The sequence below is a fragment of the Electrona antarctica genome, assembly GCF_951216825.1.
Source record: "Electrona antarctica genome assembly, chromosome: 1".
NCBI classification, from domain to species: Eukaryota; Metazoa; Chordata; class Actinopteri; order Myctophiformes; family Myctophidae; genus Electrona; species Electrona antarctica.
The window spans coordinates 25,698,629-25,723,154 of record NC_136806.1 but is presented as its reverse complement, the minus strand read 5'-3'; the positions used below and the strand labels follow the sequence as shown (position 1 = coordinate 25,723,154).

General features: G+C 41.2%; 1 protein-coding gene across 3 annotated transcripts in view; it reads right to left on the bottom strand.

Annotated features, from left to right (window-relative positions):
* The window catches only part of diaph1 (diaphanous related formin 1), a 140,566-nt gene that overhangs the window by 79,380 nt on the left and 36,660 nt on the right, over positions 1 to 24,526 (bottom strand). For all 3 annotated transcript variants that reach the window (XM_079510800.1, XM_079510798.1, XM_079510799.1), the window contains 10 exons: positions 12,394 to 12,420; positions 11,339 to 11,512; positions 9,070 to 9,171; positions 7,840 to 7,970; positions 6,789 to 6,872; positions 6,625 to 6,688; positions 5,689 to 5,828; positions 2,155 to 2,260; positions 1,156 to 1,266; positions 808 to 926 (listed from right to left, as the gene is read on the bottom strand). In XM_079510800.1, the coding sequence (XP_079366926.1) occupies positions 808 to 926; positions 1,156 to 1,266; positions 2,155 to 2,260; positions 5,689 to 5,828; positions 6,625 to 6,688; positions 6,789 to 6,872; positions 7,840 to 7,970; positions 9,070 to 9,171; positions 11,339 to 11,512; positions 12,394 to 12,420 (1,058 nt within the window). The remainder of the gene's footprint in view (positions 1 to 807; positions 927 to 1,155; positions 1,267 to 2,154; positions 2,261 to 5,688; positions 5,829 to 6,624; positions 6,689 to 6,788; positions 6,873 to 7,839; positions 7,971 to 9,069; positions 9,172 to 11,338; positions 11,513 to 12,393; positions 12,421 to 24,526) is intronic.

Below are 24,526 nucleotides of genomic sequence, written 5' to 3'. Positions count from 1 at the left end.
TGTGTGCGTCGTCCAGGACTAACCTAGCAAAACGCTGGACCGATCAGCAACACATTTCTAAGGAAGTACCTCCTGTAATTTATAATGGATGGAAGTCAACGGTGTTGGATCGTGCTGAAACCTTTCCCAAATATAGAGCTGACTGACGTCATCACTCATGAGGGAGTGAGTCATGGTGGTCAGAGTGGGCTGATAACTTGTCCAATTATGGATGAGGTTTGAGATCCACATGGGAGCCACAATGTCATCAGTCTTCTTTGCATTTTCATGTCATTAATAAAAGGCTTCAGACTTGTCACATTTTTTGACAGTTTTCGAGAATGAAACAAACCATGCTGATGCCTGCTGATTGACAACAAAATGTCAAATGTCAGGCCTGCCTAGTCTACTGTAGCAAGAATGATTAATGATGTTTTAATTTACTGCGAAGATTAAGGGGGTCATCCTGTCAACGAATGATTAACATTGTGCGAGGAGTCAATTCAATTCAGCTCTATGCCGATAGATGAAACTCATTTTTAAATGTTACTGAAGGTGTCAATTCATTCTTGATTGTGTCTGTGCATGACACGCATGCTAATGGGAAATGCAGTGAGGATGCAGGGCGACAGCCTCGGCTGTGAACACGCGACTGCATACTTCCCCACAGTAACCAATTGTGATTTGAATTTAACGACATAAGAGAAAATAATGACCTGAAAAAGAAGTGATGATGAGGAGAAAAAACATTTTTTTGTGAGGGCAGACCTGTAAACATGGCCCTGGCCTATACCAGGCATTCCTAGGCTAATTTGACCTGAAGGATATTCCATCTCAAAGCGGATGTCGTCCAGGCGCGCTCTGAGTTCTTCAGAATCCTCCTCCGCCTGCTCCTCAAACACGTTGATCTGCACCCTCAGCTCGTCGTTCTCGATCAGCCTCACCTCCTGCAGTGACACGGACGGCAGGAGGACGGAGGGAGATGAAGAGGCACATCATCAGGACAGCAGGTGGGAGACAGCGTGTCAGTCAAATAACTAAGTTTAGACAACCAACAGAAAACTTTTTTAGAGTCGGCACTGTGTGTGTGTGTGAGAGAGAGTTCACACGCAGATCAATAAGAAGTTGAGAAGGTGTGTGCACGTGCGCGCACGTGTGTGTGTGTGTGTTCCCTACCGTCAGCTGGTCTTTGAGCCCCAGTCTCAGCAGTTCAGAGCGGATGTGGATCCTGAAGTCTAGCTCCTCTCCTCGACTGATCAGAGCGTTGATGAGCGTAATGCAGCCAGCCTGACAAACACACACAACATAGCACCATATACTACAGAGTGTTGATGAGCGTAATGCAGCCAGCCTGACAAACAAACACAACATAGCACCATATACTACATCAGAGTGTTGATGAGCGTAATGCAGCCAGCCTGACAAACACACACAACTTAGCACCATATACTACATCAGAGTGTTGATGAGCGTAATGCAGCCAGCCTGACAAACAAACACAACATAGCACCATATACTACAAACGGACACGCACCACAGGGAGGCTAGCTTGATGGTGTTGGTGAACACAACAGGTAATGACACCACCACCTTTCAAAGAGGATCGTCCGTGCTATGTTGTTTTTTTAAACATAAAAACTAAAACTAAAAATACCAATTGAAATATTACTGTACTGTAAATATTACAGTCCAGTGACCTCGTATGGAAGTTATAATGTGTGTTTCAGAATTCAGGAGGTGTTTGAGTGTGCGCGTGTGTACCTTTAGAGCGATATTATGTTTGCTCATGCCCGTATTGGATTTTATTGCAACGTTTCGGTCGTCAGACCTTCATCAAGCATGCCTGATGAAGGTCTGACGACCGAAACGTTGCAATAAAATCCAATCTCAAGTGAAGACAGTGTGCGGGATTCTTTTTTCTACTTAAACATAAAAACTAAAACTAAAACTACCAATTGAAATATTACTGTACGTGAATTCAATTTATTGTCTGCTGTGTTGTTGGACGGAGCATTGGACGCTGTGTTGATAAACGATTTGGCATCCATTTTGTGAGGTGGCTAATTCTTTGATTTGAATCATAGCCTGAAATGCTGGTACAGTCCAGTGACCTCGTATGGAAGTCATAATGTGTGTTTCAGAATTCAGGAGGTGTGTGAGTGTGCGTGTGTGTACCTTTAGAGCGATATTATGTTTGCTCATGCCCGTAAGTAGAGGCTGAAATCTCTCGATATCCAGTTTTTCCGCCTCCACTGTTATGGCCTCCAGAACACGTTCATGACTGCAATCACAGAAACACCACCACACAGTTACAGGCTTATAATAATAGGCATTTGTTTGTTTGCTTCATTGGGCAGAGAGAGAGAGTAGCAAATTACACTGCAGCAATTAAAGTTAAATAAGAACCACATTCTTTACTAAATAATATATAAATTCAAAGTATTTGATGCATCCTCTGATCAAATCAAAATGCAAGGATCTCCTTGAAGAAAAAAGACAACTGTCATTAGTCGATTCATCACTTACTGATGTTTATCTCCTTCATTTCTCATCATAATGCTGAAATGGTTTCAAAATATATAATAGAATATAATATAAATGTTCATTTACACCTAATGTCTTTGAACTTTCATGCCAATAATAGCTTGAAGTGAGAGAGAATACACACCACTGGGGAATTACCTCAATTTCACTCTACCTCAGTTCATACTGCTGATTAATATCAAATTCGGCTGAATATGATATTGAATATTCCATTCATCTCAATTTGTTTGCCTGGTCATTAATCACCACTTATTTTTCCCCCCAGTTTCAGTTCTGTCCTCTAACACAAACGTCCTTGCGGCCTCCGAGACAGCCAGCCAGACAGACAGCTAGACGGGCAAGCAGGCAGTCTGACTCAACCTGTTCCAAGGACGAGCTCCAGCATGGTGTCTGCACTGCTGAGTGGGTCACCAGTCGTCCTCTTTAAAGGACTCTGTCCTCTGTAAAGACGGACCGAAGGGGTGAGCGGGAGGTGCCGTCTGCCTGCCCTGACTATCTGGGTAACCATCTGTTCCGAAAGCGCTATCACTGTGGTGCTGTGATCCATTAAGACCCAGCCCACCTGTTAACCTGTTCACAGAAGATTCTCCCCCAAGTTGAATATTATTCTCTACCACGCTACATGCATTGCTTTCCAATGTGTTTTTGAACATCATTACACCAACTCATGACTCTGCAAACCCCTGTTTGCTATATTGAGTGCTACTTTATGATTGTCTGTAGTTTGAGTAATGCGAGTTCAGGAGTGCGACGAGTTTGTGAATTACATTTATTTCCCTGGGACCGTGAACTGTTGGTGATTCAATAAGCATCCCTCTGCAGATGTAACAAGACTGTACGTTACACTGCTTGAATACTCATGGCTGAGATGGTGAACATTGAATTTATAATAAATACACAGAGTAATGTGTACTCTAGTGCCCATGTATGTGAAGCACCATCCATCAGTACTTTGAATTGGATGTAGAAGTTGAGGGGAAACATTAATGAAGCCTTGTCGGTATGACATCCGGAATGAGTCATGGTTTTCTGCTCTTTGAGCTTTGGAGCAGACTTACTCATGTGCACAACAACTGCTGGGGAAGTGGACAAATGAGTCATGGTTTTCTGCTCTCTGAGCTTTGGAGCAGACTTACTCATGTGCACAACAACTGCTGGGGAAGTGGACAAATGAGTCATGGTTTTCTGCTCTCTGAGCTTTGGAGCAGACTTACTCATGTGCACAACAACTGCTGGGGAAGTGGACAAATGAGTCATGGTTTTCTGCTCTCTGAGCTTTGGAGCAGACTTACTCATGTGCACAACAACTGCTGGGGAAGTGGACAAATGAATCATGGTTTCCTGCTCTCTGAGCTTTGGAGCAGACTTACTCATGTGCACAACAACTGCTGGGGAAGTGGACAAATGAGTCATGGCTTTCTGCTCTCTGAGCTTTGGAGCAGACTTACTCATGTGCACAACAACTGCTGGGGAAGTGCAACGGACAAATGAGTCATGTGACGTGGTAAACTGCACTCTTTAACACTAGCGCGTCGGAGCGGTCAGGCTGACCGATTTTGAAATTTTGAAGTGGATTTTCTTTGCCCATGAAGTCCTGAGAAAGTTCCCCTTGCATGACTTTTTCTAAATGTTCGATTCAAACCATCTCTGTTTTTTTTTTCATCTGAAACGTTTTGGAAATATGATTTTAGACATAATTCTACTAAAATGTCTGCTCTTTTGCGGTCCGTGGGACCGCTCTTAGAGCCCTCACCCTTTCTCCCCCACAAGCCGTGCTGTTCACACCTTCCTCCCGGCTGGAGACGGGCATTGTTCAAGCTAATGTGTCATTTGCATTCCAACCTACATGTGGAAGTCCACATGTAGGCAAACTTACATTACAAACTTACATAAACTAAATGTTGTTTTAGATGTTATATTTCTTATATGCGGTTTGCAGAAATAACGATGTCTGACTTTATTTCTCGAAACGGAAAAAGAAATATGTTGACTATACACACCATCTTTAGCATAATTATGTTGGAATAATAAAGTTTATAGCATTGTGACTATGTCGCGCATATTCATTTCATATATCAGCGCATCAAAAATATTTTTACTTTATTTTTCGGAGGGCACGCTAAACGAACAGTGTAAAAATGACATGAATCAATGACATGAATCATTCCAACGCGATAGACCTCCTTCCCTATAATGTATCCCCTCTATATAAAAATGACAATATATAACGCTAATGTCGTATTTATTTTATTGTCTCAATACAAAGATGGACAGTGTAATTGCTGCGCAAGGGTAATTAATTATAGTGACATGTGAGCGCTATATTGAATATATAGCGCTCAGATCGTCACTATAATTATAGTTTGGTAAACTGAAATGAAAAAGAAAATAACTTTTCTGCACGCGACCAGTGGAACTGATTTCCACGCACCACGGCTCTCTTTTTTCTCTCTCTCTCGTGGAGAGGGAGAAAATATCCAAGTAACTGACGGTGAGGTATGCGGAAGTGCATTTTAGATAACGCTGTAGCACTATTTGTGGCGGTGATGCGTCACATGACTTGATCTATCCTATGGTGTATATATAAACCGTGCTGCTGCTACGGATCTCTCTGCTGGCACAATAAATCAAATATATATAAATGACATCGATCATAGGCGGCGGCTAGGCCAGGCTTAGCCTTCCCAACAATTATGCTGGGTATTTTTAAAATATATATAGGCTAATATGTGGCTAGCCGGCCGCTCCCAAACTCCCAACTCCTTTGTCTGTAGCCTAAACTTTTCTGATTTGCACGCACGCACGCACAGCTGTCGCGCATATTCATTTCATATATCAGCGCATCAAAAATATGGTGAAATATGGTGTGTTGACTGACTGGCGTATTGTTTCCACCTATCTATTGAGCATAGCTAAATAAATACATGTTGAAAAATAACTTTGAGTTGTCCTGTCGAGTTGAAACGCTGCCTTGAATTAGTTGGAATGTGACATTTAGAAGACAATGGCAAGTCGTCAACCCCCCGCCACGGGGGGAGAGGTGTGAAGAGATGCAGGGAGAGAGTGGCCAATGGAATTGCACGAAAAACACCGGTCAGCCTGACCGTTAGCCGTCATAGTAGTAGTGATTTTAATTCAGACATGCTAGTGTTAACTAGTACTTACAGGTCGTCTGAGTGATCCAAGATGGAGATGGCGGAGAGTAGCTTGACGGCGTCCGTCATCATGGCCGGCATCCTGGGGTTGATGGCTCGTACCAGCAAAGGAATCCCCTCGGCTGAATCCAGCATGGCTTTCAGCCCATACTGCAGTGGGAGGATGGAGGATGAGAGAGGAGGAGAGGAAGACCACTAAGAATGCCTCTATAATCACTTTTTCACAGCAGGGTACGATAAGGCAGTGGTTCTCAAACTTTTACATGTCAAGGATCCCCAAATGAATATGCATTTGGCCCCCATCAAAAACATATAATATTCTTTGCCGGGGCCCCCATACAAGATTTGTGTCGTTAAAATATTTCAAAAAGTTGTAGATTGGCTATTTTCAAATATCCAATGTATATAGATTTTAACAGATTTTGATGCTATATATATTTTTTAATCTGTGGAACCCCCACAAGCACTACTGCGGACCCCACTTTGGGAGCCATTGCAATAAGTCTTTCCTGGCTCAGAGTGAATTAAATGAGTCCGGCTTAACGAATCATCCACTTTCTTTCTTCCATGTTTGATGTTCCACATTTATCTTGGTGTTAGGTGACTAGTCATGACTATTCATGACTATAAACTAAATACAGATGAGAATGAGAAAACTGAGTTTGTAATCTAAAATTACAATTTTGAACCAAATTAGTAGGGCCAGATTTAGTTTAGGGTGACACCTAGTGGTAAAAATGTATTTCACCCACCAGCAGCACTAGTACAATGACATAATTAATTTGGAACCTAAAGAAACCTATCAATTAATCAAGACATTGAACTAAAAATAAATCTAACCTTAACAGTAAAGATAATTAACAAAATGAATTTAAAAAAACACCTATTGGTTCAAATATGTCAGGTACAGTGAAAACCTGATTTATTGGCAGTTTGGGCCCCGTACCTTATTATTCATGAAGGCTTTGAGACAGCGGATGATTTCATGTTGACACTTTACTCCGTTGTTGCTGGTCAAAGCAGGTAGAGAAGGAATGGAACAGTTAGATATTAGTAACACGTACAATGTACTATCATGGCTATTGACTATTGGTGGTGTGCTTCTCTTACGGGTACTCATCTCTTTCCTCCTGCAGTCTCCTCAGCAGGCTGAGCAGCAGGGCAAGACCCTCATGTCCAAAATTCTGCACCCAGCTGGAAAGTGGACAAAAGGCCACAGTTCACTTTTATTTTATGTACAGTGTTGCAGCAAACAAAACACAGTAGCAAAATGTGCCAGCACATACTGTACAGTCAAACAATCACCAAGCGGAAGATCAGTAGAAAATAAAGTTTACAACACAGGGTAAGAAGAGGTGGACATAATGAAATAAAGTTTACAACACAGGGTAAGAAGAGGTGGACATAATGAAATAAAGTTTACAACACAGGGTAAGAAGAGGTGGACATAATTAAATCAATACAAATGTCCAAAGAGAGGGCATCTAGTGTACAGCTGGAGGGAAGGGGTTCAGCACAGTGGCAAGAGAAGTCATTGGAAGTCTGAGGGTAGAAACATACAGTATGTACAGTACAACTATACTACTAGGCTGTTTGTCAGTTGACTGAAAGGGAATGATTAAGAGGTACAATAGTGGTTAATCAGACTCGTCGCTTTAATCAATAATAATACAATGTATAAATGTAAAGAATAGGAAAAACATGCTTCTCGGTTATTTTCAAAAAAGTAATCATCAATAGAATAATTGTTAAGAATATCGTCGATAGTGTCATGAGCTTTAATGGGTTGACGTTTGAGGTGACAGAAATATCTACAGTTATAGATGCACTGGCATGGCCAAGCCAATGTGTATACCAATCAATTTAGTTTACAGAAGTGCTTTTCAATAGTTAAAATAAATGTTATGTAGTGTGTCATCATTTAAATTATTTAATAGGTCAAACTGATCTATCAGATCAATAATATCAAATGTGCAGGGTGGAGTCTGATCTGAGGCTAAAATGTCTGAGCGTAGGCCATAGGCAATTTACCTATGTTCAAATGACAGAGAGAGGAGTCATCCAGGTAGTAAGCTAAACAGGATGAGAGTGTGCGCAAAAAGGTGTGCGTGCGTGTGTGTGTGTGTGTGTGCGTGCGTGCGTGTGTGCGTGCGTGCGTCACCTGACAGGGTTGTTATTGAGTGAGACTCGTAGTGACTCCAGAACACTCAACAGCTGTGTGTCACGGATATCCGACTTCAACTCCTGGATATACACCATGGCTGACTTGGTACTCTCCTTCTGGTTCTGACCCTAAGACACATAACGTGTGCGCACACACACACACACACACACACACACACACACACACACACACACACACAGGCATGCAGACACGCACACACGCAAGCACACAGATGATCCAAATCATTTGTTACTTGCATTCACAGCTGTTCTGTATTTCTTAGCCAGCTAACAGTATATGCGGGGTAATTTCAACATTGACGATTTGGAGGCAGCAGTTAATCTTAATTTTTAAGGCATTACTTTCTCTGAATGAGACCATTTTACACTCAAGTGAGCGATTTATTATGGCCACCTGTGCTTGCTTCTCCCGGCCCTTTCAGGGGCTTTTTCCATTATACTGCACCTGGTGCTCTCAAAGCATCGTTTACCCTTTCACCAGAAGCTGGTGTTGGGGTGGGAGACAGCTGCTTTTGTTCCTTGGCAGCATTGCTACCATATCTTCTTGATAGCAATTTCGTATACACCGACTCGTTAGAAATCCATTTATTGTCTTAGACTGTATTTCTCAGTCACATAACACTACAGACCTTGGGCTAGACCCCGAAGTAGAGCATTACGGGTTCTATGCAAATAAAGTATATTGTTATTTTATTATTATATTTATATTCCACATGTTGGAGCAGTGTTATACTGCCGTCTTCTCAAGGGAAGCATTTTGTTGCGTGCAACCAAATGGGCCCATAAAGGTCCGTTTAGGGCTGTCACGATTACAAAATGATAATTGTGTTTATGGCATTGAACATTGGAACACATGAATAAAAAATAAATTTCTGTTGGCCTTATAGGCTTCATAATCAAAATTCGAACAGGACAGATAGTCAAATAACTTAAATATAGAAAGTACTGACACTATACATATACATACTGACATACTGAAATAGCAGATGTACAAGCTTACGATGCATGTTGTAAGCTGCCATTTCTGCAATTTCAACATGGAAATGATTATCACGATTCTGCAAAAAATGATCGCGATTATCTCAAATAATTGCAATTAGGCGATTATGTAAAAATCATGCCTAGTATAGGTCTGTTTGGTTCTACTCGATAAATGAACACTCAGGACTTTACTGTGTATTAGCTATACTTGGGAGCAAGTACTGACAGCTTTGGAGGTGTGCAGGTATTGGGAGACCATCTCTCGCTTGATGCCGATGTCTTTGGCTCGCAGTGGCCGCTGCTTCTCCTCGTTCAGGTTCATGTCCACCTGCACAGGAGAAAGGGAGAGAACAGATGAAAAGAGAAACAAAGGGAGAGAGAAAGGGGGGGTGGGAGGATTTGAGCAATTTACTTTTTCGATCAATAGAATAATCAAAAACAGTATGTTTTGTTCATCAACTCGACGTGAAAAGTTCAAATAGATTTTTTATAATTGACCAAATCGATTAGTCTGACTACCCATTTAATTGAATTAAAAACAAAAACTGTGTATAAAATCATATAGAAAATGTCTTAAAAAATATGTGCTGTGAGCTTGTAAATGCGATATCATTTTATTACTTTTCTGACCTTGTTGAATCTTGTAATCGATATTACAATAAAAGTTGGGAATGATTCAACGGACTAATCCATATTACAATAAAAAACAGGAGCAGAAATAAGGTAGAGGAATATAGTCTTCCTGCTATTTTGTGCCGCAGTCGTAACATTTAAAATATAAAATACATAAGCAAACATTGCAAGTCACGTCTCACTGCAGCTCTAGGATCAGTCTGTCGATCACAATATGCATTGCTTCTGCGTTTTGAATGTTGGGGAAATGGATGATTTCCTGCTTTTCTTGTCATAAGGTTAAAAACAGCCTTCACCTGAACACACACGCACTCTAACCAAGAATAACAGAGGGAAACTGGGACCTCTCCTCTGTGCCAGGGCCCCTTTCTTTGCCAAATTACTTTTCTGGTCCATTGTTAGCTTCTGTGCCAATAAACACCACACTGGCCAGTTTCTAAGGCTTGGTAGGACAACAAACTGCATTCACTCGCACAAAAAAACAAACACAATCATTTACAACTAATGGATCGCTGCCTCTTCAGGCCTTTTCAAACAAGGGCAACTGAAGTATTGTTCATAACCAGTGTTCAATGTTGTTTGTCAGTCTTTTGAATACTTTTAATTTAGTTTTTTTTAGTCACTGAAATGTTTTAGTTTTATTCTAGATTTTGACGACAAAATATCATACGATTTTAGTCGACTAAATCTACAGATGATTTAGTTGACTAAAATATATTTGGGCGGGCCTCGATGACGTCGTAATGGCGTCAACTTGGTTGCATGCTGAAAATAGAGTGTTGCAGAACGACGACGGACCAGGAAATAATTCCCTATTCATTTTCCCCATAGACGTCTCAAAAAGTATTTATTTAAAGACGTTTTTCGCCACGGACAAAGCCAGAACTCTTGTTGTGACAAATCATGACAACAAACACAATGTTTTGGGCCAATCAAATAATTAGTAAGAAGAAAACAAAACAAAAAGTGTTGTACCCTGCCTTTTTCTCTTCTTTCTAATTATTTGATCTGCCCAAACATTGTGTTTATTGTCATGATTTGTCACAAGAGTTGGCTTTGTCCACGGCGTAAACGTCTATAAATAAATACTTTTTGAAAAGTCAATGCGGAAAATGAACGGGGAATTATTTCCTGGGCCCTTGCCGGGGACTGCGGCGCTCTATAGCCTTAGTTAATAGTCTTAGTTTTAATCATCATGGGTTAGTTTGTATTTATTCAGATTCAGATTTTGAATAGTAATCGTAATCAGCCAATGCTCTAAACCAGTGGTTTAGAGCCAAAACTAAAGACCCAAAACTACAAAAGTATAAAAAATATTGTGTTATTGTTGGATAAGATTTAGTCCACAATTCCATGCTGTATTGATGTTGGTACAGTACCATTAGGAGAGAGAACAGGTACATTATCAAAATTATTTTACATTCTCTAATTGTGTAGACTTCTTGAAAATTAAGTAATGAAGATCTTTAACAATAATGTAACTAGAGTAAAATGAAACCAAATGGACCCGTACAGGTCCATTTGGCTTCATGTTATGCTCAAGAGTCCATTTGGTTACCAACTCTCCATCATTTAGCTGGGGACCACCTGGAACCCCCTCAAGGACCACTGCTTGAAAACCACTGCTCTAAACATATGGCTGAAAACACACACACACACACACACACACACACACACACACACACACACACACACACACACACACACACACACACACACACACACACACACACACACACACACACACACACACACACACACACACACACACACACACACACACACACACACACACACACACACACACACACACACACACACACACACACACACACACACACACACACACAGTCGTCTCTCACCAGCATCTGCTCAAACAGCTCCAGGACGTATTCGTCACTGTGGTCGTGCAGCATGGCACTCTGGGCGTTGATCTCATAGGTGGACGACGAGGAGTGGCGCTGACTGGGCGCAGAGGTGGCAGAGCCCATCTTCTCCTTGTCCTTCTTCATCCTCATGCTGGTGAAACGCTCCAGCTGGATCAGCATGGAGGCAGAGAGGGCATAGGTCAGAGAGAGGAGAGACCAGCAATGGTCAGAGGAGAGACCAGCAATGGTCAGAGGAGAGACGAGCAATGGTGAACAAAGTTTAGTTGGGTACCAATCCCTAATCACCGTCACAATAAATAAATAAATTCAATTAAATACTATGCATGATGAATTGAAATAAGCTGGGGTAATTGAGCATAACTAACAGGGTTTTGTGAAAATGTTTTTTTGTTAAGTTGTACTGTAAGAAAGTTGATAAGGGACAAACATGGTGAAATGACGGACATCAGCTTGAGGTCACCATTGGCAGAAAGAACATAGGCAACATGCAGCTTGAAGTAAGCACTGAAGTGATTGCCTTTTACAAGGACTTAATGGCCTTTGTTAATGTGCTGTCAATATTTGATTTAAATGCCTATGTAGATCGCTGGCAATGGTAAAACCGTAACATTGTAACTTCAGGCACACTAGGCAAATATTGATGCGGCTTCATTCCATTCAGATTTTATGGACATGATAAGCCCTCAATATGTGTCTTAGTCGCAGTGCATTGTCCGCTGTGCATCCGCTTCCTGCAAATCACTTCCTTTACAGGTTGGACACATGTAAGCTTAGTTAAGCTAATATGTGCCAAGTATGTGATGGCGTCAGTGAGTGTGCATCTCCCAAGCATGCACTTCCCGGCTTGTGCGGTATCATTACCACACAATACAAAGCAAGTTGTTATAGTGAGTGAGGTTAAGTTAGTGTGACAGACAGTGACATGAAGGGACGTTAGTGTGTTGGGTTTGTTGAACACATACACAGAACATATTATAAGCAACGGTGCACAAGGAGGGACACAGCTGTGCACGCCATAACCAACCTACCTCGTCAGGAATCAGCCGTTTGAGTTTCTGGATGGGATGCGGGAGAAGGGGGAAAAAAGGCCACAGAATAGAGAAGAGAAAAGAAGAGAAGGGGAAAACGGTGATGGGAGGGAAAACGGATAAAGGGAGAGAAGAATTAATTAAACAGAAATCAATCAGAAGGGTGGAGTGAGCCCAGGGATCTGTCACTGATTGATGGCAGGACATAGAGAATGTCAGGTAGATAGATCACTCACACTAGTCGACCACTTCATTAAAAAACAACACATCTACAGCACCAAAGCGGGTCAGTAAAGGACATGTATCTATATTAGCCTGAGGCCAGTCTATGTTAACACAAATAGCACAGTTAATTAACAGTTTGAGAAGGTAATGGCTGAATGAAAAGTGACCTATAAGTATTAAATCATTACAGTCCACTGAGTCCAGGCAGGTAGGGAGAAAACCATCCAGACAATTCAAATTGCACATCATGGCCACTAGGTGTCATACTGCACCCAATAATGTCATACTGAACCCTAAGCATCTATAATGACACATTATGAACACTGGGAGGTACAGGTTCACACATGCTCAAACATTAAGGTAAAGTACAGTAAAACATAGCCAGTAGTACCTGAGATCCATGATGTTGGTGATTATTTTATTTGAATAATCATTGAAACAGACCCTTGTAACAATAAGTTAATGATAACAGAACTTGGGGATTTGTTTAAAAAAGGTCATATTGTGTGCAGTGTTAGGTTTTGTGAAGTGATCAAGTGTTTGCCTCGTATTCAAATTTGAAAGACGAGCCGCGGCCACTGCACCCAGCCCAGCAGCCCTCACGGTCTCATGATAAGACTTAGACTACAATGACTGACAGCTAAGATGTCATGAAGGGCCGACCTCAACCAGTGAATGAGTGCAACTGTTGGTCAGCAATTAACGTTTACCGCAATAAAAATAAATCAGATAAATAAATAAAAAATAAATTGTAATTGTCTGACTCTGAACTGAGTGGTGCTGTGTGTGTGTGTGTGTGTAGTGACACCTTGGTGACAGTGTGCAATTTCCGTACTCAAGTGGACACACACAGTGTCACACACACACACACACACACAGTGTCACACACACGAGCGCTGCGGCTAGCACCATTCAAAAACGCTCACAATATTGTATCGCAGAGATTTTAATGTATAATGAAATTGTCCTGCGTCACACACAGAGGTCTCGTGCACGCATTCCGCCTGGGTGACAGCAGACTGATGGGCGGGCGCTGGCGCTTTGGAATGGAGGGTCAGATCAACATATCCGCCTGGGTGACAGCAGACAGCTGGGTGAGCACTGGTGCTTTGGCATGGGGGGGTAAGATCTTAATTTTCGGGCTGCCGGGCACGGCTGCACTAAATAGCTTTGGGGCAGGCCCGTCTAGAGTTTAAATGGACAGGTATCAGTCAAAAGGGAGACATCGAAGAGGAAGGATGGATGGGGAAGGATCATATGGAATGTCAGAACAGGTCAGCTCCATATATGGAGATCTAAGGGTTTGAGGTTTGAGGTCAGAGTAGAGTTGCTGGCCAATATTGATGACATCAGGGATCTCCATATATAGGCTTAATATTGATGACATCAGGGATCTCCATCCATGATGATGTCACGTGCCCAACCAACACACTGATGGTCGCAATAAAACAAACTAGAAAAGAGGTTGGTACACTTATTTCACTCTGCACAAATCGATTCACCAAATTAGCAGATCAGAGTTGCATTTTAACGTGTTGTGAGCTTGTAGATAGCGAACATTCCCCTCAGAATAGGGACTGAGGGTAAAAGTGCCGTGGTTAACTAAAGTGGCATTTAAAGTTTTAAGCATATTTATATTACCGTGATAATAATCACAATTATGTCATTTTTCACATACAGTACGTCCCATCCCGAGATGGGAGTGACAATGGACCAAATGGGGAAATGGTGACCTAAAGATTAGAGGAGCATGATTGTGGCCGGTAGTTTTCTGGGGGGATTTTGGCAATAAAAAAAATAAAGAGTAAAAACTTTAGCAATAGTAGTAGATGTTTAATAGCCTATACTGACACATATTTAATGCTTCATGATGCACGTAAAAACTATACCTGTTGTTGGAACAGCCCACAGTATGAGTAAATCTACAGTGTTTCATTGGCCTATGAAGGAGACCCAACACCGCCACGTTTGTATGAAAGCTACCCGTGGGGACTAGGGATGGACATCAGCATTCTTGCTAAATATGGTGTATTTACATTACATCATGTATTTATTTATTGTTCATTAATATGCGCTGTTCCATCCAAATAAACAAATAGGGTATAGTACCCATCTACCAACTTTACCACCAGATCTTGTAACTACTAACTATGTACAGTAGCTCTTACATCTTGCTTCTCACTATTATTTGTGTGCATTGCTCCCAACTTTGGAGTCCCAAGACAATATACTTATTCACAAACAATCCGAGCTAGACACAAAAAAGAAAGCAATTGTACATTGTTAGCTGCAAACATTAGGGGAATTCCACAGATAACAGAGGGACATTCTAATTTGGTTAACAAATATGAAGTCAACGCTAATTTAATTCAGGGAGTTGGCACGGTGAGGTGGAGAAAAACACAGCTGTTATGGAGAGTATCCTAAACTTACATTATTCATCCCCTCTCACTTTATGCGGCCAAACCATAGTGACACTGACACACCAGAAAACACTCAATGGGTCTAAAGACCACTTGTTCTCTAAGATTAGAATTGGGATATATGGGATATTGGATTAAAAGTAAAAAGGAGTACATTATCACAGTATTTCCAAAATTCCAAGTGTCATTAGTTGTTGCCAGGTTTGACATTCCAAAAGTGTTTGTAACACAAGGCACTCTACACCTTACACAGCACCATGGACAGCTCACTATAGGCTAATGATATTTGCAATTCTAAACAAAAACTAAAAACACATACAGTATGTAAATATGAGACAGAATAACTAATATCCTTTTATTTTCATCTCAACCAGGCGATTCTGCACTTAACTCATGCACATACATAAATACATTATTGTAACAAGATTTTGAGGACCCCCTCGAATACTAGATGCTGCATCTCAAGGGGCTTATCCTCTAGTTACATTTCAAAATAAATAAATTAAACAGAATGTGACAAACTGGACTACAGATGTAAACTTTACTTGTCATATTGAATTGTTACTGCTCCATATCAGGGGTAAGGGGTTCTAAACCTTTTGGGCTGGGGACCCCCAAAGATACTTTGACCATGTCTTGCGACGCGACTCACTGTGGGAATTTATTGGAGACAGTTTCAGATCGACACTTGAGAGTACTTTTCATCACAATACATATAATCCTTGTCTGGGGCAAATATGATAAAAAGAAAGAGCAACTTCAATTTAGCCGATTCAAAGGATACAAAGTGGATTTTGCATGGCCATGCCCCAAACTAAATTTAAACCAGACAGTAGTCACTCAGAGTCAGACTATCCAGTTAGTATATATTAGATTTAGATATTCATCAAAACATCACATGGGCATTGGGCAAGGATGACATTCAAGTGCAAAAGTATCTCTCTCCATTGGAAAGGCTCAAATCACAGACCAGAGATTTTTTGCTGGCGGAATACCTGTACCCAACTGTTTCAGAAATGCCAATAAAGAGCTTGCTATGGTATGTGATGCAAAGCTCAAAGACACACAGTAGTTTTTTTTTTTTAAGAAAAAAAAGGATACTATAATGTACATGGATCAACAGCACCTTGTTGGCAGGAAGAATCTAGTTGTGGTTCTTTGAGTTTGGCATACTCCCAAGACTCATGTTTCCTTTACTTACTACTAGTATGAGATCCCTATCAAGAAAGTGGGAGATTTGGACTCTCAGTCTCAGCCTCCAAAAATACTTTTGGTGTTTTTAGTTCACCTCAAAAAATACCAACAGTCCGTGCACTGTGTGCAGGATGTTATGTACAGTCAGTGAATGCAGGCCTTGGAAAATGTATACTTCACAAACAAAAATAAAATAATATCTCAAATAACAAAAGTAAGACATGCAAAAACAATACTGTGAGGCAAAAGGTGAAATATCATAAAAACAACCCCAGTTACTGCATAATATGTCTATACCCTTCCAGAAAGGGTCCTGGCAGGTGGCAGCTCTCGCACCCTGGCTGTCCTCAATAGCTAAACCGTCCTTCCTGACATTTCCAGCCTCCCTTACAGTATATACCAGGTCAGACCAACAATGATTAGTAATTGGTATCCATTAAGTCAAACGTAACGCCTGTTCTTTGAATATTACGAGGAAGATATTCACTGATGGGAGAGCGATCCATAGGCGAATATTGAGCGAGTAATATGATAAAAGAGCTAGCCAGAACTCTCCTCCAAATCTCTCTTGTTCCTTCTGAATGCATGTCCTCCTTACAGTCTCAAGTCGAGACCCTTACCACCCTTCACTTAGCTAATCTACCTGTATACGTTTTTCTCTCTTGATTCGATGCAGGTCTAGGTGACCATGACCACCCACATTCTTCATTCCCATTACTTCCCCTCTAATCCATCCATTCTTACAATTTCCTGAACCTTTACACAGGCACCTTAGAAAACAGATGCATGCAGGTTTGTAACAACCACGTCCATTATAGCCCCATTTCACTGCAATCATAGATCTGGGAGAACAAGATAAGACTTGAAAGTCAAGGTGGGTGTGGCTCCTATAAGAGAACACACTCTAGGTAATGTATGTGCATTCTATGGCCGTGGCATTCAGCTGATAATGGCCACTGCCGGTGCTCTTTTCAAAGTAGTGCACAGAATGTCTTATCAGCGCTACTGTTCATGCGCAAATGTCAAAGTAATGGACTCATTGTCCCGAATGTCCACCCTGCGCCAGGCGCACTCCTCCGTACACACAGATGCACGTGGTCAAGCACAGGCCATACAGCAGACAGGCAACAAACAAACACACTAATGAATGCAAATTTTCAGACAAATAAAAAATGCAAACACACCCACATGTGCAATGTGCATGTGTATTGTGTATGCATATCCCATACTCATGCATGGTATTGGGCACGCACACACGCACACACACACACAAATTGTGTCTGTGATTTTACCATGCAGGTGTCATTGAATGAGACCTCCTGTATTTCTCGTGTCTCACTCTGGTGACTTTGGTGTATCCATCCATCTACATTCTACAATAAAAAAATGACTGACTGTCGCAGTTGGACAAGCTAATTGGCTGCAGGGGGGTAGATGGACGAGAGGCCTCCTACTAAATAATAATAATAATAATAACACTTTATTTATATAGCACCTTTCAAATTTGCATTACAAAGTGCTTTACAACAACAAACAAAATATACAGCAGAAGACATTTCAATAGAAAACAAAAGCAGGAAAAATATATATACTAAAATATTTGATTGGCAGTGAAAGCTAATCTATAAAAGTGTGTTTTTAAAAAAGGGATTTAAAAGAGGACACTGATTCAGCACGCTTGATATGTAAGGCCAGTGTGTTCCAAAGTATTGGCGCTATGGTGCTGAAAGCCTGGTCTCCTTTGGACTTTAGCCGACAAATTTGAGGGTTAAGAAGGTCATTGGATGAGGATCTCAGGGAGCGGGTTGGGACATAGGGGGAGATTAGATCGGCGATGTAGGGTGGAGCGAGACCGGACCTGGCCTTGAATATGGTGAGAAGGAGTTTGAAATTGATTCTGAAGGAGATTGGGAGCCAGTGCAGGGACGCTAGAACGGGGGTGATATGGTCAAATTTCCTGGAGCCAGTTAACAGATACAGAACACACACATGCTGATACTATGGGCCCTTCGAGCCCGTGAAGCGGCACAGTGGATTGTGTGGGGGTAATCACACAATAATGAAGCCAACTGCCTCTTCACAGAAGGAAAACGGCATCTAAAAATGATAGAACTGTCATCTGTTTTTCGGGATATGCCTTCCGCTGTCTTTGTGGTTTCCTAGTTCTCTCTTTAAAAGCAGTTTCCCTCTTAACACTAGGATGTCTGAAAAAAATGCACTACTAATATGACGGCTAACGGTCAGGCTGACCGGTGTTTTTCGTGCTATTTGATTGGCCATTGTCTCCCCCACTGTCTAATGATCTTCACACCTCTCTCTGCACCCGTTGACGGCTTGCCATTGTCTTCTAAATGTTACATTCCAACGAATTCATTGCTCAGACGAAATACGACATTAGTTATATATTGTCATTTTATATAGAGGGGGAAACATCGATGTAATTAATATATATTTGATTGATTGTGCCAAAAAAAGGAAAGAGCTGTGCGTGCGTGCAAATCAGAAAAGTTTAGGCTACAGACAAAGGAGTTGGGAGTTTGGGATCGGCTAGCCTTCTATATAATGCTGCGCACATATTAGCCTATATATATTTAAAAAATACCCAGCATAATTTTTGGGAAGGCTAAGCCTGGCCTAGCCTTACATACCCGCCGCCTATGATCGATGTCATTTATATATATTTGATTTATTGTGCCAGCAGAAAGGTCCGTAGCAGCAGCACGGTTACCATAGGATAGATCAAGTCATGTGACGCATCACCGCCACAAATAGTGCTACAGCGTTATCTAAAATGCACTTCCGCATACCTCACCGTCAGTTACTTGGATATTTTCTCCCTCTCCACGAGAGAGGGAGAGAGAGAGAGGGAGAGAGAAAAAAAGAGAGCCGTGATGCGTGGAAATCAGTTCCACTGGTCGCGTGCAGAAAAGTTTACAGACGAAGGACGGACAGAACTGTTCTTCTTACTGACAAAACATTTAGAAGTTCGGGACGTCTATCGGGTTGGACTGATTTCAAACACTGTCATTTTTATTTGGCATCGCGCTGATTCGCGCATCGGCGAACATTCTCGCTCCAAGGAAATGTCGGTCGGGTCAAACAGACCATGCTATAAACTTTATTATTCCAGGATAATTGATTCATTTTTATCATCGCCACCTTACATAATTATGCTATAAAGATGGCGTGTATAGTCAACATGGATTTATATCTATTGAGCTATGCGTTTGGTTGAAACAATACGCCAGTCAGTCAATACACCATATTTCACCATATTTTTGATGCGCTGATATATGAAATGAATATGCGCGACATAGTCACAATGCTATAAACTTTATTATTCCAACATAATTATGCTAAAGATGGCGTGTATAGTCAACATGTATTTATATCTATTGAGCTATGCGCTTGGTGGAAACAATACCACACACCATATTTCTTTTTCCGTTTCGAGAAATAAAGTCAGACATCGTTATTTCTGCAAACCGCATATAACAAATATAACATCTAAAACAACATTTAGTTTATGTAAGTTTGTAATGTAAGTTTGCCTACATGTGGAAGGCTAGTTGGAATGCAAATGACACATTAGCTTGAACAATGCCCGTCTCCAGCCGGGAGGGAGGTGTGAAAAGCACTGCTTGTGGGGGAGAAAGGGTGAGGGCTCTAAGAGCGGTCCCACGGACCGAAAAAGAGCAGACATTTTAGTAGAATTATGTCTAAAATCATATTTCCAAAACGTTTCAGATGAAAAAAAAAACAGAGATGGTTTGAATCGAACATTTAGAAAAAGTCATGCAAGGGGAACTTTCTCAGGACTTCATGGGCAAAGAAAATCCACTTCAAAATTTCAAAATCGGTCAGCCTGACCGCTCCGACGCGCTAGTGTTAAAGCTACAATTCTGAATGTATTTGAATGAATACAATATTATTTGAACAAATCTGTAAAGGTAGAGTATGTTAATAGAACCAAAAAATGGCCATGTCCAATTCAAGCTTTGATATGTCCAGAGGCAGAATGCAGTCTGCCGTGTGTGTGTGTTGGTTCTGGTATGTGTGTACAGTACAGTAAGTATAATCTTCTGTTATTCAGACTTCCAGGCTAACTTTTCACATTGGTTGTTGTTGCAATGAAATAGTATTGCCAATAGCTTAATATGTTTATAATGTATTAATGTAAGTCTTGCTTAATGTAAGTCGCTCTGGATTAAGAGCGTCTGCTAAATGCGTCTGCTAAATGCCTAAATTGTAAATTGTAAATTGTATTAACTTGCCAAAAAGTACAGATTTACACTGACCTGAAATGTCACACACTGACCTGTCACGCACTGACATAAAATAGCCAACATAAGCTGTCAACGCATGGCGGCTACGACACATCGTGAGCTTCTGATTCTACGGTTAACCGTTTAACCGAATATGTTTTGTATACCAAGTAATATCTGTAAAAATATATATAATTGTCTGCATGACAACCATTTACTTTTCCACCTGTCCACTTCTAGTAATCAATAAAATTAATGTTATTTAGCCCTGTAGGCACAGCACACAGAACAAACACCAGGCAGCCACAGAAGTAGTAACTGCACAGTCAACACACTACCACTCTTCTTATACTGTACGTTGTGTGTGTGCGGCAGCCTGTAGGAACATTTTTATTGAACGTTGTGCGAGCCCGAGGCAGCCATGGGATATAAAACGTATAACTGCTCGTGTGACGTGTCGCTGTTATACCGCATTTGGTTACCTATCAAATTCTGTTAATGTCCCATCGCGTCCTGCCATCACTGCAATAAGGGTAGCCGGTCACAGAATCGGACACTAGGCCTGTCACAATTATTACATAGTCGTCTAATCGCAATTATTTGAAATAATCACAATTATTTGAGATAATCACAATTATTTTGTCATAATCGTCATAAATGTTTCCATGTCGAAAGATGTTCATACATTTAAAAAAAAAAAAGCTGAAATAGCAGATCTACAAGCTTACAACAATTTGTAAAGCACAAAATGTATAAAAGTTATTTGTCATATCTGCCCCGTGGACTTTATTACGAAGCCTGAACGGTTTCTAATGCCAAAAACACAAATCGTAAATCGCAATTATTTGTGTGACAAGACTAGTTGTATTAATGGGATGTGCTCTAGTGAAGGGAATCACCATGCTGCTTGTTGAGTTTTCATCAGGGAATGGGGAAGGTCAAGGTGACCTTAGATATACTGTATAAGGAAAATAAGTAACTTTGCACACTTGAGGAACTGAAGGTTCAGCATGACAATTGACAAGCCATGACTGCTGTGGAATTTTCAACAATGGCCAGGTTTACATGTAGGCCGTGCTGCGAGGTCCCTTTTCGTTTGGTTTCGTTCCCGCGTCTTAAAATAAAAATACATTATTATTATTATTAACTGTAGTAACAGTACAAACCCAGGCCTTTTTGGCTAACCAGCCAAAGTGGATAGTAGATTTTGAAGAAAAAAAACTACCAAACAGAAAATATGTGAATCTTCACTGGCTGCTCACATTTTGATTTGTTTATGAATCACTTGAAAATTATCCGATTGCATCTCAGTTTTACTGCACTTTTCAACCGTTAGTACCGTCAGATACATATTTTGAACTCCATTTGCATTTAAAGTGCGTGTAATCATTTTCCTTCAAATATAAATATCTTTACATTCAATTAAATTGTAAAACAAAATAAATAAATGCTATAACTAAGCCTACAATAGCAATTGTGAAAATGTTCGGGCCTTAAAAACAAAACTTGAATTATTTGGCAGTGTATACAACTTTATAAGTGTGCTGCAGAGTAACTTAAAGATGTACATGTGAACTTAAGCCTTGTTATATGACAGTATCACTCAATGACAATAGTTGATTTACACACTCAGTGTGTCACATAGCGTGTAGATCTGTTGAGTGCTTGCAACTAGCATGATGATCATCATTTCACATCGTCAAATTATTAATAGAGGATTTGACTGTAGTAAGAGACCAATTGGTATGGCAATCCACCAATTCAATTTTTGTAGACATTTTGTGTGCAAATCAATGGAAATTTGTGCCATAGTAGGCGACATCCTCAGGGGAATATTAAGGTGCACACACACAGCACATTCCACGGCAATCAATCCACTATTATTCAGCATACTGTATCCTAGACAGACGGACCAATAGACGGACAGGCAGATGGGCCAACAAAGCCATCATTCGAGCCTATATTCTATTTCTCGAAGTCCCTCAGTCTCAGCTAATTTAACTTAATCTTCATATTTCCGTTTTGCCTTAATCTTCTCCTTTTAGCTCCAAAGATTTCCTTTTTTCCTCTTTGTTCTCTCTTCACACTCTCTCCTTGCTTCTCTTTCTAAACGTTCCTTTCTTCTTGGACTCCCCCTTGCTACTGTAGGCAGCTCATTAGTATTATATAATAGTGCCACAAAGACTACTTTAGTCCAGTGACTGCATGGGTCACCCTGGCAACAATACAGATATATTTATGGAAACAAGCAGAAAGGAAGCAAATGACTTCACTAATGGGTGTGTCTACAAAAGGATAGGGAGTATTTGAATGGGGTGTGTGTGTGTGTGTGTGTGTGTGTGTGTGTGTGTGTGTGTGTGTGTGTGTGTGTGTGTGTGTGTGTGTGTGTGTGTGTGTGTGTGTGTGTGTGTGTGTGTGTGTGTGTGTGTGCACGTTTCTTTAAACTTGTATTTTTGCAAGCATTGTAAAGGCAAGGAGTATTCAAAAACCTCTTTATCTTGAGGCCCATCTATCTGGACAGTTGACACCTTGACGTTCAATTCTTTCTCAGACAAAGCATCCTCTAACTGAGCCTAAGAGTGACTTACACAAATATATTTTAACAAATGACACCGTGCTCACAACAACACAACCTGTGTTGATATCTGTGCTTACAATGTTGCCATGGATACGCACAGGCAGTGCTGTGCTCCAGTGAATGTTGGGTGAAGATGTCATGGTTAGGGTGGAAACGCCCATGTTAGGCCATGTGGCTTCCTGTTCACACAGCTGCAAAGGAAGTTGACAGCAGTGCTGAGACCTATCTCACACACACACACATTTCCCACCCAAAATGAATTATCCAACTATAGCTGAAAAGGTCACGACAAAGAGACACAACAGGAGTTCTTTCCCAGAGGCTATCAGAGCCCTCACGATGACAAAACAAAACATAACAGACCAGGCAAAACAAAACTGCAAGGACTTCAATCTGTAAACACAGCCTTCTGTTCAAAACATAACGTAACAAAAACACTCTCTTGTCCATTCATTTTATGTACACTCTCCATTGCTGCTACGTTTTATCTCTACTTGTCCTTATGTTGCATGCTTGCTGCCTTTATGTCTATTTTATAGGATTTAGAAAAGAACCCCTTCACTCCTCCTCCTATCTCTCTGACAATAAATTCTGAAGGCAGCAGTAAACTTTACAGTCCTCAGACCAGGGCTGTTTGACCTTGACCGTGTTCGAAAAACAGAGGAAAGCCAGCAAGGAGCTAGAAGGGAGATGTCCCCGATGAACACAAGCTGGCTGCTGACACATGCTATGTTAGTTGCCACAACTCAAAGCATCAAGAAGTCCGGAAGAACAACAGAGAGCACGAGAGAGAGAGCGAGAGCGAGAGCGAGAGCGAGAGCGAGAGCGAGAGCGAGAGCGAGAGAGAGAACTAACTAAGTAATGAAGGTATGGACTGGGAGACAGTCAGCAAAGTGTGAGGAATGAGTCATACTTTCATCTACTGTAGGTTGTGCAGAAGTGGATCCCTTGGCTTAAGTTATCATCACCACACACACACACACAGCTACAGTAACCAGTCTGTCTCCAGTAAGTCCTTTATGCCAAATTAGACCCCTTCCTTTTTTCACATTCTATTCTTCTCTGAGATGCACTTCTTCACGCTCCTGTAGGCCTCGCCAACCCCACTGACTGACTGTGATTTTGAGTGGATGACGTCTGTGGCTGTGTACCTACTGTCTATGTGCCACGCATGTGGCTGCGCATGACATGTTTATAACGGTTATGAGTGTGTCAGTCCAAATGCTGAACTCTCTCTTTCTCTCTCTCTCCCCTCTCCCCCTCCCCCCCTTCAATGGAGTGAATCCCCATCTAGCCCCCATGCCCACCTAAATATTCCCAAGACAAGTGCCATAAAAAATAGAGGCAGATACAGTCAGGTCTGTCTGATGCCTCCATGTTTGCATGCCTCCCCTGTCCGTCTCTTCTGAGCTGTCCATCTACTTCTATATGCCAGTATCCCTCTGTCT